Source organism: Argiope bruennichi, chromosome 10 (assembly GCF_947563725.1).
Source record: "Argiope bruennichi chromosome 10, qqArgBrue1.1, whole genome shotgun sequence".
Classification (NCBI taxonomy): Eukaryota; Metazoa; Arthropoda; class Arachnida; order Araneae; family Araneidae; genus Argiope; species Argiope bruennichi.
In genome coordinates this window covers 6,436,548-6,452,962 of record NC_079160.1, presented here as the reverse complement: position 1 = coordinate 6,452,962, position 16,415 = coordinate 6,436,548, and the positions used below count along the sequence as shown (strand labels likewise).

The following is a 16,415-nucleotide window of genomic DNA, read 5'->3' as shown; positions in this document are numbered from 1 at the left end:
TGAATTTTCTGCAACAGAACGAGCAGCACGAAGAAGCTTCAGTTCCTGCATTCTGAATGCTTGTTTGGAAAGAAAAGATGGAAAATTGAGGGTAGCAAAAAATTTCTTTCCAGCCGTATAACCCTTTCCAATGATTCTAAGTGCACACACAAGTCGAGTGTTTATTTCATTGGATGTGTTTTTCTTTTTAGATGAAGAAAAACCTTTGTAAAAGGAGCAATTCTTGCATTTGAGGCAGAAATTCGAACACAATCCAAAGGTAGAATCCTCTATCAAATACAAGTTGCTTTTGAAGCATAAAGGACAACATAAAAGAGTAAAAACACTTATTAATATCTCGATATCCATAATTCGAAATCCAGAAAGGTTATTTGTTTTCAAATCAGGAACATTATCTTCACATAACTGCGAATTCAGCAGTTTCTTTTCGCTGCAAGTCTTTTGTTTTGAATCTGATACACCAACAGAGCCTGCAGCTTGCATGGAAGAAGAATGCCTATTTCCATGAAACTTCCGTTTCTTACTTCTGTTAATGCTTTTTCCACCCATTTAAAACACTTTTTAAACAAAAAGCAATAAATATTCAAATCAAACTAAGCTGTATTCACTCGAAAAAGCAAAGTAAATAAACATATAACACGAGACGAGCAGATGTTTTCAAACGTAAACAATGTTCGAGAAGCAGCTGTTGCCAATCTTTTCTGTATATAAAGAGCTGAGAATTAATTCAAATTTAGGTGGCTTGCATATAGTTTTGTATAAATTTAAAAAAATAATTAATTTATGATTTTAGGAGCGTATGTTTGATGAAACGACGAAAAACATTCAACTTCCGGTAAGCACTTCCGGTTTCGTTTTCGACTCTTTTGAATTACATAAATCTTCATATCTCCATTTCTATCAATCGTAGGAGAAAAATAAATACAGATTTAGAAAGCTAAATAAATGCACTTTAAAATAAAAAATAAAATTAAAATAAAATTGTGAATTTTGACCAAAAGTGGCCTTTTAGACGTAGACAGATACCATCGACAGTAAGTGCAAACACTATAAGGAGGACTCTTCATGAACATAGGTTGCATGGCAAAATTGCAAGTAAGAAATTATTTATCACGAAATTGAACCAGAAAAAGGGTCTGATCTTTGCCAAAAAGTACCTTAATAAGGACTAGATTTTTGGAATAATATTTCATTTTGCGATGAGAAAAACTCGCAAAAATATGGAGACCAAAGAATGAAGAATAAAGTAATAAATATTTAATTAAGATAATTAAACATGTGACTGCATCTGTTATGATCTGTGGGGGTATGGCGTCCGTAGGAGTCGGTAATTTAGTATTTGTCGAATCTACAATGAATAAAATGAACTTCCTAAATATTTTAAAAAATAATGTTGTCCCCACAGTTGCGAGTTTGGGATTGCCACCGAGCTGTATCTTCCAGCATAATAATGATCCCAAACAGACCTCAAATATTGAGAAAGAATGGTTTCTCCGTCATGTTGCGAATACTTTGGACCATCGTCCACAATCACCAGATCTAAACCCTATTGGAAATTTATGGGCATATTTTGAGATTTAAAATAAAGAATCCAATAAAAAGTGTTGAGGCAAGTAAATAATAAATAAACAGCAATAAAAGATTATAAACTCGCAATACTCGGAAAATAACGATTTAGACGATATATTATGACACTGCAATCTGGTCATCGACCAGCAAAACTACAAACTTCATTTTCATTGCCTAAATCATTGCTTCTTCAGGTTATAGAGCTCAAATACTCTTAAGTTATCTTAAGTTAAGTTAAGCTTATTATTATACGTCTGTTGTTAAGTCTCATCAATAGACGGTTAATACTTTAACTACAAGGATCCAAACTCTGAGATTATTTTTTCTAATGTTGAATTGAAATCTGCAAACTCAATGAAAAAAGGCACATTCAATATTTTATGCATGCAACTTGCAGGATTTTTTTTTTTTTTTTTTTTACTTTCCCGTATACCAAATTTAGTGAAAATGTCATAATCGTTAAACAAATCCACCCTCAAGATTTTTACGAACCAACACATCTCAGACCTCTTTCAACTCTCAAAACAAGTTTTTATCATTATGTCTGTCTGTGACAAAGGTAACTTAAAACCGTTCTGAGATAAATACGTGCCATGTGTATATTGTATTTTCACCAATAGTTTTAAATTTCTATCACATTTTTTGGAAAATCTATTCTGAGGAAGTCTGTCTATCCAGCTTTTCGGATGTACAAAAGCACAATATCTACAAAATGAAGGGAACTATCGAAACACAGGTATAACATCTGTAGAGAAGATATCTTTAAAATTTTAAAAGGTTTCCAAATCCAGCAAAGGGGTAAACGCCTGCCTGCCTGTATCTTCAGAAGCATGTGAATGCTAAACTTAAATATATCAAAAATGCAATTAGTTAAATATATCAAATTTGGTAAGTGATTTTATGAATACGATTGTAATTTTGCCTCAAATTTTATTTTCTATTAGGAAAAACGCGTCTAAAGAAGAAATTCAATTCTTGGATAATATTTACCAGGAATGAATCATCCAAAAACACGCCATGGATCACATGATAGATTCGGTAAAAATGCTAAATCCATGCCAATATTTTGCAACTACAGTGCATCAATGCCATGTAAGAATTCTTTGCCTTAACCAAAGTGTCACATTTTTTTTACGGAGGAAGGATAACATCCTTATTAGAGAGCATGTGAGAAAATTTCGGGGATACCATTTCTGCTTATTTTAATGATCTTATTCGCTGGCAGGTCGACAGAATCAAATTTACTAAAATGCGTAATTATTAAAAATGAACAATTTCTAAATGTAGCTCATTGGCGACACCTTCGGGTGATCTTGCAACTGAAAGTTTGGAAGGGTGTAGTGTTTAACTCACTATGCTTTTCACACAGGGAATAGTAAACAAAATACAAGAGACTTTTTTAAAAGCCCCTTTATCAGTGAATAAAAAAGGGAAATTAATTTCTTTATCAAAAATTTATATATTAAGTCAAAAATCATAAAAGCATGAAATTAGACATTAAAGCTTCAATGAATTGCAATCTTATTAAAATTTATAAAGTACTTTAATTCTTATGTAATTGAGATATTTATTTAATTTTTATATAATTGACATAAATATAATAATTTTTATAAATTACAGAAATGTTTATTATTTTGATATTTTTTAAAGCTTTCTCTTATTGTTTTCTGCACCTTATCCATTTATGATTTAAGTTTTGACCTCCAGAATTTTGATAAAAAATTTAATTCTCTTTTTTATTCTTTGATAAAAATTATCTTTCATCTTTATTATTTTCTAATTTTCATTCCACTTTTTATGACATTCATAGTAACATTCATAAAACGCAATAAAACTATTAAATTTTATCTGAGAATCACGCCAGCACTTTTTATTTTTTCAAATCGGCTGACTCTCTTTAAGATAACATCACACATTCTTAACATTTATATAAAATTTTCTTGTGATGAAAACTTGCTTTTGTTAACTTTCTAATTTGTACATAAACTTTTTTTTATGTTTTATTAGAACAGTGAAAATTATAGTTTGCATCAGCAATATTGCTATTCTCAGAATTATTATGAATTATTATAAAACACTAAAAAGATTTCTTTTAAAATATTCTTGGTATCATACTTCAATTTCTTCTTTTAATCAGCAATATTTATATCAAAAAAAAATTCTTAAATCCTGGTATTCCGACAGAAATTCTCTATGAAAAAATTAGAGTTTTAATCAAGTTTACAATCTATTTTGACTTTAAATGACTATCAAAAAAATTTTATCTTATTATTGCGCTGTTTTGGATTTCGTTGGATATTGCTTACTTTTCTATAAAAAGTATATCATTTCTTACTTCGTTAATGAAAGAGTTTAAATATTCATTTTTTTACTTTTTAGTTTTCATTCAGGATCACAAGTATTATTGAACACAAAATGAAATCATTTTCGTTTGCAGACGCCATACCTAAGAAATCAGTTATTACTTCAATTCATATATTAATTGATGATTTAAAACTCTGGAAATATTTAAACATTCTTTTGGCATCAATAAATGCACACAATATTAGAGATCTAGTACATGGAAGTAAATAAAATATATGCTAAAAATTTCCAACTTTACAAACATAAGACATCCGAAGTTAGACGGAAGCGTTTAAAAAAAACGTGTAAATTTCGCTTTACAAAGCTCCTTTAATATGGAAAGCTGGAAGTTCCGTCGTTTCCCTTTCCGGATTTATACATTGCTGTGGGAATGTCCATATACTGTAATGTCATTTCCCTAAGCAAGCAATGCGATTATAAACTTTGTTGTCAACCGACCAGCAGTGTGAAAAATGCCAGCAGCACACGTCAATAAGAAGCCCGGATGAGGCTGCCGCGTTGTTAGTCAAACACTGAGGAGGGAATTTTTGAATGGCAGAAGGATCGACTTTCCGAAAGTTATTTTAAAAGTATTCATTGCATGGCTGCACTCATCTTCATCGATGTTCGGAAACGTGATTCGCTCCTTATAAAGAATTTTTCCGCATTTTATCTTCGTTACTGATTCTGAGATAAGCACCTGAAGATGGGTGGTCGAAATGACAACGAAAGAAGCGATTCGCTTTTAATGAGGCAGCGGCTCATTTTCACTAGAAGCCTTTTATGTAAGCTAGTATGCTAAAAGTCATACTCATTCAATGGCATTTAATACAGACAGCATAGTTAATTCAGATTTGTAATCTTTCCTACCCAAATAATTCCCTTTTTAGCTTAATTAATGTTGTATATGTTAGAACTTAATAAAAATATGAAATGCTATAATTTTATTTTCTCCCAAACGAAGAGTTAAAATGAATCATTTTCCCATCACTCACTATGCCTCCGGTCTATACATGTCTACTATCTAAGAAAAACATTTTTTAGAAATTCGACTTTATTCATCCACATACATTCCTTAATTCCAACTTCTACAAAAAGGCTTCTAAATTTTGTGGAGCAGATTGTCCTTTCTCTCAATATATCAGCAATCATTTCTTCATTTGAGTCAAATTTCTTTTCCTGGAACATTTTTTTTATGTTTGCAACAAGAGAAAGAAAGTAGGTTGAATGAGTACTCTAGCTTGAAGCGTCATTCATTCCATTTAGCCATCTTTTTCTCGTCACCAAGATGGCGGCGAGTGCTGCTCCACCATCTTGATGGAGCAGTATTTTTTTCTTTTGCATCCGAGGTCATTTTTTCTTGATTTCTACACTCAGGTGATGCAATAATGTCAGCTAATATTAGTACTGATAGTTTTACCTTTCTCTTGGTACTCTATCAACAAAATACCATGTACACCTCCGAATACGGATGCCATAACCTTGCTAGCTCACGTGTTAGTTTTTGATCGCTTTAAACGACTTTCACCGTCACCACTCAACGAACAAACTTTTAGATTTAGGTGTGTAACGGTGGATCCATGTTTCATGTAGTAGAGGATCCAAGAACCACGCTGTTTTGTATCCAGTGTGAGCGAAAGTAGCATCTATTTCGAAAGAAACTTACCCATCTTCAAATTTTCGTGTAAAATTGGAAACACTTAATATCTTTAAAGTATCGGGTATGTTATGTAACTACACTTTGCAGTCTTTCAAAACTATTTTGTTGACTTATTTTTATGTTTTCAGGGAACAATTGCCGATTTTAGGCGACCAGAGCATTCATAATCACCGATATTTGTACCACCGCGTTTAAATTTAGAATACCAATCAATAACAGTTCATTTCCCTGATGCAGAAATACATTTCAAACCACTCTTTCGCTTCAACAGTATTTTTCTCTCAAAAAACGATGTTTAATCAACACACGAAATTCTTTTTTATCCCTTATTCTGAAAATTGCAAAACTGGGGTTACTAAAACTATTGTTACCTTTAAACTCATTGTCAGAATGTCACGAAATTTTGACACATGTTATTTGAAGGATGGTATTGTTTAGAAATCATACGGATTTGTCAATAATGTAACCATGTATGTGTCATGCCAGAGTCATTTTTGAGTGATGTGTAATATTTGAGAAAAAATTCGACCTCGAGCTATTGTTGGATTCGCGTCTCCTCAAGGCAAACAAAATAATTTTCAGAATGGTTTTTGTCTGATTATCAGTTTATGAATACGATAATCAAAAACGCAATCAATTAGAAAGCTGAATTTGGAATGCAGTCTTTGCACTAGAAATCCTTTGAATTTGAACGAAATCCGTATCTGCTCTTGCTTGTGAGCATTAACATGAAAAATACGAATGGGTGAAACCTACCATATTATTTTTCACCAGAACTGCACATGTACATCAAATTTTGGATCAAATTCAACAAGGGATTGAATTTCTTTTGGTTTCTTCGTTAACTATAAAATGCAATGGGCTCGATTGATGAAATGATTGTTGTTAATGTTGCCTTAAATTTTATGCCAAGTCATTCAGAAAGATGAGCTTTGAAGGCATACTCCATTCTCTTCACTACATAGCAAAGCTTGAAATAAATCGGGCCATGTTCTGTCGAGGGGAGAATATTCCCCCTTATTCATGCATCATTATTATTGAAGAATGTTGGGAATAATTTTTCTGCAATAACTTTTTACCAAAAATTGCAGACTTTATCTCTACTTTCAACTACTTCAAAAGAAAGATTTCCTTTCACTTTCAGATATTAATTTAAACGAAATAAATATTCAGTGGAACAAAAAGAATAGCATTGGTAACTTCCACTATGAAAAACATGTATTTATATTTATACAATACGATTATTGCAGCAAAATTTGTTTAAATAGTTAGAAAAAAATTCCTCTGGGCAGATTTTGAGGTGAGACTAGCAGTTCAAACAGGTATGTTATTTTGTAAGCAATGTAGAAATCGGAGCCGGAAGCCTCTTATATGATTTTGCGAATAATGTTGTAATGGATTCTTCTGGTGAAATTGTTTATATCACTAGATCATAGCATTAGCAAATCATATCTGTTATGTTAGCAAATGTCGGATATTAAAATGTATTTTGTGAAATGTGCTACAAGTGTATTATAACATAAATTGTAGTACAACAATGACGTATCGCACAGTGGTCTGAGAGCAGATATAAGTAACCAGCACAAGTGTTTTGCACCAATAGAATGCTTCGGGAAATTTGACATAAGGTACTTAGATAGAATAGTAAGAACTTTACATTATTATTGTCGAATATAGGAGCATTTCCCTAATGAAGTATTTCTGCACTGTTCGTGAGCACATACTCTGTGCTCCTGTTTGCAAAAATAGAAGACTCTACGCAAGAAAAATCAGGAAACAGTTTTCTTGATTAGTCATCCATTTACTGACATCGATCCACACCTTATTTTTATACAATTTCCAATTAACAATACAATATCACGATTGCGAATATTTCTTCAAGACAAAAAAAATTATTTTCTTCATAAACTACCAATTTCACAAGAAACTCGCTGGGTTTCGGCGTTATCATTTAAAATAAATGTGCTCTGATTTTCCTTGCTAGCTACTGATCACTCACACTCCACGTGAACGTCCACTTTTGTTGACCACCAAGCAAACAAGAAATCTTTTCAGCATAACTTTCAAGACAACGGGAATGTGCTGCCATCTGGGATTAGGAAGGGAAACTTATCCCAACAATTATAGAATTACGCATAAATAACTATTCACTTTCACCTCAAAGTGTGCGGAAGTTCAGTCATATCATTAATATGAACTTACAAACGCTAATGCATGGCATGATTTATCACCTCTTTTACATCAGCATCTTAAATAATTTTTTTAATTCAAAAATGCTATTTATTTTTGTTTTGTTGTTGTTTTCTTTTATTTGATCGCATTGTAATTCTAAGACGAGAAATATTTCAACATATAGGATAAAATAAGGAATAGTATAATGTGGATAGCATAATCCGTAGAAGTTACTATTTGATTAAGTTTGCCTCAAGAACAATTTTTTTTCTCCCTTAAGGTCAGTTGTGAAGTTTTTTGTGGACCTCCCGGCAGATGAATAATAGAGTTACCCGACGGTCACCCATCCAATCCATTTTCCAAATGGACTCTTCACAAGAAGAAAGACGATTACTGGCTTGCAGTGGAGAAAAATAAAAGGGACTTCTAATAACCAGTGCATTAGCAGACGTCTTTACAAACAGATCACGAATAAAAAAAAGAAAATTAATCTCATTTAATGCATGTAATTAATTTATTCCAGGATACTTAATATAGATCCTTTCTCCTTTATATAAATGACTATCGATTCATTTAGTTCTTTTCTTTCTGTATTACCTGGTTTAATTGTGTTTCATGATTGATCAGACTGATGGAAATGAGCGTGCAGTAATATTGGATGATCCAAAGAAAACTTGCCCACTAGAGGGGAGGGAGAGAAAATTCGATTATTCGAGTATAATAGGACTAAAAAATTGCATCCTTAGGTGCTGATCAGCAGAAAAAAAATATTTAAAAAATTTACACCTTGAATCTTTAATTCCCGCAAGGTCCTAAATTGCTGCAAAAATGACACATTTCCGCATCGAAATCTCCTTTGCGCTAAAATGACACAGGCCGTGATTTTGGTTTTTAGCAACACCTAAATACATATTTTAGTTGTCTGATCATACGGAAATTATTTTTTATTTAACCATACGGTGCAGTTTAAATTCATCCATTGCGGTCCAAATTTTTGAATTTTTTGAGGAAATTAAGGGTTTGATCGTTATACAATTATACACAGTATTTTATAAAAACATATGCTATAGGGAAAGTAATAAATTGACTCTAAATAGGAAAAAATGACAAACTGCACAATACAGCAAACAAGAAATAAACCGGCTCGACGCAACACCTACACCATACAACATGAAACGAGTCACGTATGGAAGCATACAAGGAAGTAGAGAGAAAAACGTTTTAGCTTTTGTTTCTACAAAAAAGATATTCTAATTTACAATAATTCTAATTCTCTTGAAGTAATAAATGTAGAATTTTAATAAAATATTTTTTAAAAAATCGCGAGCGCTTCTTCCATGAATATAAGCAAAAGCGGAATGTTTACTTTTATTTGCAAAATATGCAAACTTGGTTTTCAAATTGTACCGCAGGGCAGATGCACTTTTGATATTTTCTCTTCCTTGAGATTCTTAAAGGGGGAAAGAACGAAAACTAATATTTTTCTCGGTAGCACATAGTAAGTGGGGAGGATTTCCCCCCTTTTTCTTCTCTCTCTCGAATAGAAATTCAAAGCCGGCGATGTATTTTGGCTTCAAAAGGTAAAAGTCTTGAAATAAAAAGATTACCAATTTTTCTCCATTTTTTTAAACATTTTGGTCCGTGAATTTTACTCTGGGGAATTTTTGGAATAGCGTCTCTTGCTCCATCGTTTTCTCGTTTAAATGGAGTTTCAAAGTCTAACGACTTCGTAGCAGGCCACCTAAACGGCCATACCACATATCGAAGGAAGTGATATGCATACCTCCAATCTCTAATCGGAAATAAGAAGAAAGCACCGTCGTTGCATAACGAAAGAATATTCAAATGAAGAGATTCCATTTTGTCAATTACGATGAAAATCAAACTATTTCAGAGCATATTTAAATAGAAATGTCCATGGTTAATGACTTTTGCTTTAGCATAAATATCTAGACATCTTCAAAGAAAATTCTTTCACGAACGTAGCAGATAAAGGTACGCTGTACATACCGAAGTCATTTGTCATCATGAACAGTATTTTAAACTGCATAAAAGAACAGTTTTATTCTTGAACTCTGATACTGCAAGTACGGAATAGAATTTTTGGATGCTACATCTACGAAATGGAAGGAAATGGAAGAATATTTAAAATGATGACTAATGATTGTACATAAGGGGAGGAAGAAAATTTGAGCATAATGAAGAAATCCTACTTGTGCAACAACTACTGCGCTGACTTTTCTCAACAAGCACAGTTATGTGAACGCGTCATAATTCTCCGTTCATTGGAACAGGCGAAGATTGTGTTTCAGGCATAATCTTGAGATGCCATGAAAAGAAAACGCAAGAGATAATATTGCAAAATTTAGATGGCTACAGAATTGTACAATCCACACATTTCTCTATTTAATCTTTTGAACTCCGAATTCTCCTCCCAGGCATCTATCTCTCTCGATGGTGCATAATTTTGGAATGTCGTCATTTAAATAGTTAAAGCTGACTTACAGAGTCGATAAAGGCCACAGGTTAATTTTTTTTGGAAAACCAATTTATGCAATTATATATTTCTTTCCTTCTTTGACCTATAAATTAGACACTACAATTTATTGAATAATTATAATTTTAATTACTTGGTCTCATACAAAATATTAAGTCGACTACTCTATTCGCTCTACATTCTGCCTTTAATCATATATCTGTAATGTATAATAATGATGCAAGAAATCGGAGAAGATGAACACAGAAAATGCATAGTTTCAACAGTTACATGCTCACTTCCTCATATAATGAGAAAAACCTCCTGCTGTGGCGGAATGAAGATCATTATGATCCGTGCAAGAGGACGTATGTTTTCGGGTACATTTCTTTAATGATCCCATTTCACACAAACAAACACAAAACAGGAAAAGACGAGACAAGGCATTAACGCAAGCACACCTGTAACAGAACAGCATCTCATCTCATTTTTACAATCGCAATGCACTATTCGATGCGTACCTAATCAGGCATCGCCATCGATTATCGAAAAGAGAAGATAGAGTAATGCAATTGTTACACTACCCCTTAGATTACCGCATGGAGTTCAGTGTTAAATGCAAATAAAACATCGAGTTTCCTTTCGAATTGTGCTCATACGTTTTCTTCCTGCCGTTATTTAAAAGGAGTTTATAGACATTAGTAATTAAGTCAATCATTTTCAATTATCTTGTATCCATTTCCAAAGGAAATTGTATATTTTTTTATTCTTTGTCATGAATCTTTTTTTATTTATAAAGAAACAATTTCCCTCGCTTTACTTTAGGGAAGAATAAATGCTTCGCCAAAAAAATTATCTTTTTCCCGGACAAAAATATTCAAGTTTCTTAGACTGCTAATTTTTATAATTAGCCAGATAACGATTTATAGGAAATTTTTATTTCTCTTTGAAAATACACCAACTTTATGTTCAATTTGTTCGCAGTATGGCGGCATTTTCTACTTTTTCTGACAATTTTTTTACTGAAGAAACTTTTTCGTTTTTTAAGATTCCTAAAAGTAATATTTCTCCTGATGACGGATGGTAGGTAAAATGGAATATTCCTCTCTCCAGTTGATTTGCAATTCAAGCACGACACGCACTTTGACATCGCACAACTTTGTCACCGTTCCAGGTTTGGGAAATAAAAAGATTACCATCTTCCCCTCTCCCCCTTTCTTGGAAAACTTCTGGGCCGCCATGAGTTTCTTTTTCTTTTTCCTTCTTTTTCTTTTTCACTTGAAATTCGTTGAATAGCTTCTGTAGTCTCGAAGTATAGCATTTTTTTTTCTTTTAGAAAGGCTCTATTTTTATTATTTTTAAAAAGAATTTGAAAATCAAAACACGTTTCGGCCTACTGCCCAAATGATCAAAAGATTTCGCATCGGAAATAATAATGCGTGTTCTTTAAAGCATTAATTCGAAAAAAGAACCAAACACCGTTTCTGCATAATGGCAGATTATTCAAATGAGGATGTTCCGTTTTATTGAATCGTTCCCTTTTTTCTGATGAAAATCAAACTTGATTATTATCAAACATGAAAAATTAGATTTTGACATTAATCGAGAAAGTGGGAGGATCTTTGATGCATAAAAGTGGTTTTGGATATATATTTAGGATACAAATTGGGACCCCAATCTAGAAATGGAAGCCAAACCTAATTCAATGGTAAATACAGATGTAAATCAGAGATTGGCTCTAAAACTCTCATGTAAACATAGGGACTGTGCGTCGGTGATTAGAAGAAAACCAATTTATATGATATAAATATTATTTGCAAGTACACTATCATGCTCAGCTCGTATTTGGATAATTTTAATAACAATACAATAAATAAATACAATTTCTTGGAATTATTGACAATTATTCCAAATGGTTAGTGATAAGCCCATTATGGTATGAAAATGGCGCTGTTCGTAATCTGAAAATGTTTATGAAGCGATCTGAACCGAAGTTTAACAATCGCCAAAAAATTGATGATGCATCGGCTGAAATGCTGAAAAAATAAACAACGATTTAATGGATGATGTTAGAACTTCGTTATTAGTATCTGTATTAATACATGGATTTTAGTGAGAATCTTATAATGCTATGAGCAATATATTATCTCATTCCCTCAAAAAGTAGAATAGAAGGAAATAAAATTATTTCTCATTTTTCTGTTTTTTTTGTTTTTTTTTAAGTTTCTATCATTTCCCTGGGCCATTCTGGAATAAATTAGAACCTGTTGTTCTGAAACATATTTTTGTAGGGTATGCGATGAGTACTCCGGGTTGCATAGTTAGAAGAGAAAAAAGTGACAGAATCAAAGCACGGAAAATTTGATGAGCCTGTAAGAGACGCCATTTTTCCAGTCGCCTTGTGTTGTGTTCTAATTGGTGCCACTTCAGAGAGTCGTCATGTAATGAATCAATCGAAACCGAATCACCCCTCATTCCATAGGAATCAACAACGGCTCCAATCAAGGTTATTGCTTCAGTCTCTTTTGAATTTGAGAGAATGCTATCGGGGAAAAATTATTATCCTTATAAGAGCGGAGAGATAAAAAGAGAAATAGAACTTAGAATGAATGTTTATTAGTTTAGCTCAGATGGCACTAAGTGCACATCATTAAACAAAGTAAAGAAATTAAAAAAAACATAAATTTAAATATGAAACAATTTGATTTTCGACCGATTGATACAAAAATAAAACTATAGATAATGGTGGTTTTCAGTCGAAGTTCATAACCTTAAATACAGATATTCCAAATAATTACAAATAAGAATTATTATATCCTAATGACCAACATTGAGAAAAAGCAATAGAAGCAAAATAAGATATTACTACAAAACATAATGTTAAGAAATCTCTATATAGTATAAAACACTAACGCACGCGGCAGAGAAATCGTTGTAATAACTCAATGTCGAATGAAAACAATCAAATGTAAATAAACCATCTTGCGAATGAAAGACTGCTTCATTGGACATTTTTAAAGTTGCTTTGAATTCAACGTTTCACTTACCAATTAACAGAGCTACAGAGAGCCGTCGTGGAGTGGACGATCAGATGTTTAGTTACATTTGATGGTTTCCATCATTTCACGCCACATGGAATGGCCTTATGATGGGGAGGGAAAGGCTTGATGTATGTGCGAGGGTAAACTTATGTAGTTTTTTGTTAAGGTACTGAAGCAGATATGTCATGGCTATTTGTTGTCCCAATTCAATGGAATAATTTGAACAGTCGACCTAAGGAGGAACAAAAAAAAAAAAACCAAATCAATAGAATACTTGCCGTCAAAGGAGGCGAAGGTGTACGTCAGCATTATCCAATGAGCGAAGATCAGAGCAAGGACAAAGTGGCGAAAGACTTGGAAGGTCCGGCCTCTTCCCTGGCTCGGGGTCATGATGCGTTCAGGCCCATCTCGCGTGACGGAGAAACCTGCAAACATACAAAGAAAGCATTGAAAACACACGTGGAGATACTTCGAAGCAGCGATTTTTAGCCTTAGATTATTATCCTCAAATAAAAGCATTTCATTACTAAGACAGATGCGTCTGAACAAGAATAGAGGCCAAGGAGAAGCGAGTTGAGCCCATGACAAAGTACTGCTAGGCAAAACCTCCTCCACAAAAATTCATAAAAACTGTAAAAAAGCAATATTTAACCGGCAGTGACTATGCGTCAATGGCATTTAATTTTTGACTAAGCAGTTTGGTAGCATCTTTATTGCGACATGAATGTTCCTTCGCCTGCTCTTGTGAAGAAATATTGTTCCTTATATTCATATAGTTTTCCGATAAACGAATCATGGCACGTGTTGTCAAAACTTTTACTACAATATAAATTAATAAAAGGAGAAACTGTGATTTTTATGTGATTTTTATATTCAGAAAAAATAAATATAAAAATAAGTATTCATTTATACCATCTTTCAGTTGTCTGGAACAAAAACAAAATATTCTTGAAAATAAAAATGAAAAATATTTTTCTTTGTCATTAGGAAAAGTTTCGACCTCTTTCGTTCCAAGGATTTGGATCGAAACGGGGGGGGGGGGGGTTCCGGTTTCCGGCGTCATTTTCTTCTCAGCGAGTCTGAAAGGAGGCCAGATTCGAGATTCGACTATATCAGACCCGCGTATGCAGACCTTGCGCATTATTTAAATAGTGGCGTAGCGATAGGGGGTGGGGGTCATGAGGATATATGATTCTTTTTTTTCTACCAATTTATTCATTTATTTTTAAGAAAGAATACATATTAAAAATAGAGATAAAATTTATTGATTCGTTAATGCCACTTTTTCGGAAAAAATAAGATGTCGAACCGAAAATTTAACATCCTATTCCAAATGCTATTACTGTTGTTATGCTACATTCTGATGAAGGCGAAAAGGTCACGTTATGTCCAGGCAATTATACAGCAATTAATAACGAAGCGGATTTCATAGTACAAAGAATCGGATTGCATTGCATCATAAAAAAGAATAGCTCTGACCATAAATAATTAATTACAAAGGAAAATCACTCTAAATTAATCTGAGGTTATATGGTATAAAAAATATTTGTGCACCCACAAGTGGTAATTTAAAGTAATCACATAAAGTCTCTCCACGCCGTCAGGTAGACAATCGCCGATACGGATACAGTGAACAGAGCAAAATAAGCTCCTGTCATTTCGAAAATGTCAGATCTTATCATTTCGCGGAATACTCAGAAGGAATTTTTAACAATCAGGAATGGAGTCCTTAACCAGCCAACACCATGATTATTCTACTACAAAATCCAGAACTTCCTTAATTATGCACAATGTCTCATGCTCGCTCCCCCTCGTTGGCTGACAGTTAATAAGTGATAAAATGTCTAAATAGCCACCTCCGAAAACAAAATCTTGATTATCTTAAACTCATTCTCTTTACTCCGAAGCTAGAGACAAAACATTTCCAGACTCCGATAAAATCTGTGCGGTCCCTTTGACAATGAAAAATCTTGGCTTTCTCTTTCCTTTCCCAATGTTTGCTGTAACAAAATCCTGATTACCTTACATTCTTTCTGTATCGATATTTAACCACGTCTTCAAGGCCAGTTTAAAACAAAAGAAATTTCTTGTTCATTTACATTTAATTTCTATGCATAATGATTATAAAATCATAGAACAAAGAGTCAGATATAATGAAACAAATCATTTTTGTAGTTAAGAGTGGAATTGCCTTCGCTAAAAAGGACCTTTGTCAGTGAATCAATTAAAAAAAACTGACGCATAGAGAAAGATGAATAGGATATAGATTTAAATAGCACAACGGCCCAATTGTATGAATAATAACATGCAAAGCGTGCATCATTTCGGATAGCATGTTCTTCGAGACTTATTTTAGACATTCCGCAGGTTTGTTGTCTGCATTGTGTCTTATTTGTCATTATATCTTTCATGTTGCATGACTTGTAATACAGGTATTTGTATAACTGTGTTGCAATGCTGTTGTAAAGTTTTATTTAACTAATTACGATTGTATAACATTTTTTAGTATATTTGTTTTTTCCATTTAATTTTCTGGTAAAATTCCACCTGCGGTGGTCACCCTCTTGCTTTTGCAACACCCTATAACTATAATCAGCCGGTATCAGCAAATATTTTAACGAATTAACATATTGAACCATTTAATTGTAAGCGACTTTCAAGATTATCGACATATTGTAACTCTGGAGTAGCTCTTAAAAAATAATGGCTTTCAAATATTCAATCAATATCATTGTTTAAGTTTCAGAAATTTACTTAATATAAGAACATTCCGGCTTATACAGAAGAACTGAAACTGCATTGGCAACTCTAGAAATCAGTGTCACTTTGTTTTAAAATATGTTTCGAGGATTATTCTTTCTTCTTAGTGGTTCATTACTTTTTATATCTTCCGTTCATTATTAGTATAGAACTAAAGTTTATCGGTCCGGGTATGTCGTTTTGCGAAACAGTCAGTCGACTGTAAAAAAAGAAATTGAATCATATTGATTTGGAAGTGAGATTAAAACCTTGAAAACAATGAACTTTAGTATAGTTTATATCAATTTGAGTAAATTTGAAAGGATGGCGTATATACAACAAATGAAAGTATAAAAGTTACTAACATTGATAACAAAGAAAAATAACTGAACTATAAACTCATTTTTAGAGCATA

General features: G+C 32.8%; 1 protein-coding gene across 1 annotated transcript in view; it reads right to left on the bottom strand.

Annotated features, from left to right (window-relative positions):
- Nucleotides 1-16,415, bottom strand: part of LOC129989095 (uncharacterized) — a 442,343-nt gene that overhangs the window by 349,623 nt on the left and 76,305 nt on the right. Inside the window, exon 3 of the mRNA XM_056097420.1 lies at nucleotides 13,540-13,686. Coding sequence (XP_055953395.1) covers nucleotides 13,540-13,651 — 112 coding nt within the window. The 5' untranslated portion in view covers nucleotides 13,652-13,686. The remainder of the gene's footprint in view (nucleotides 1-13,539; nucleotides 13,687-16,415) is intronic.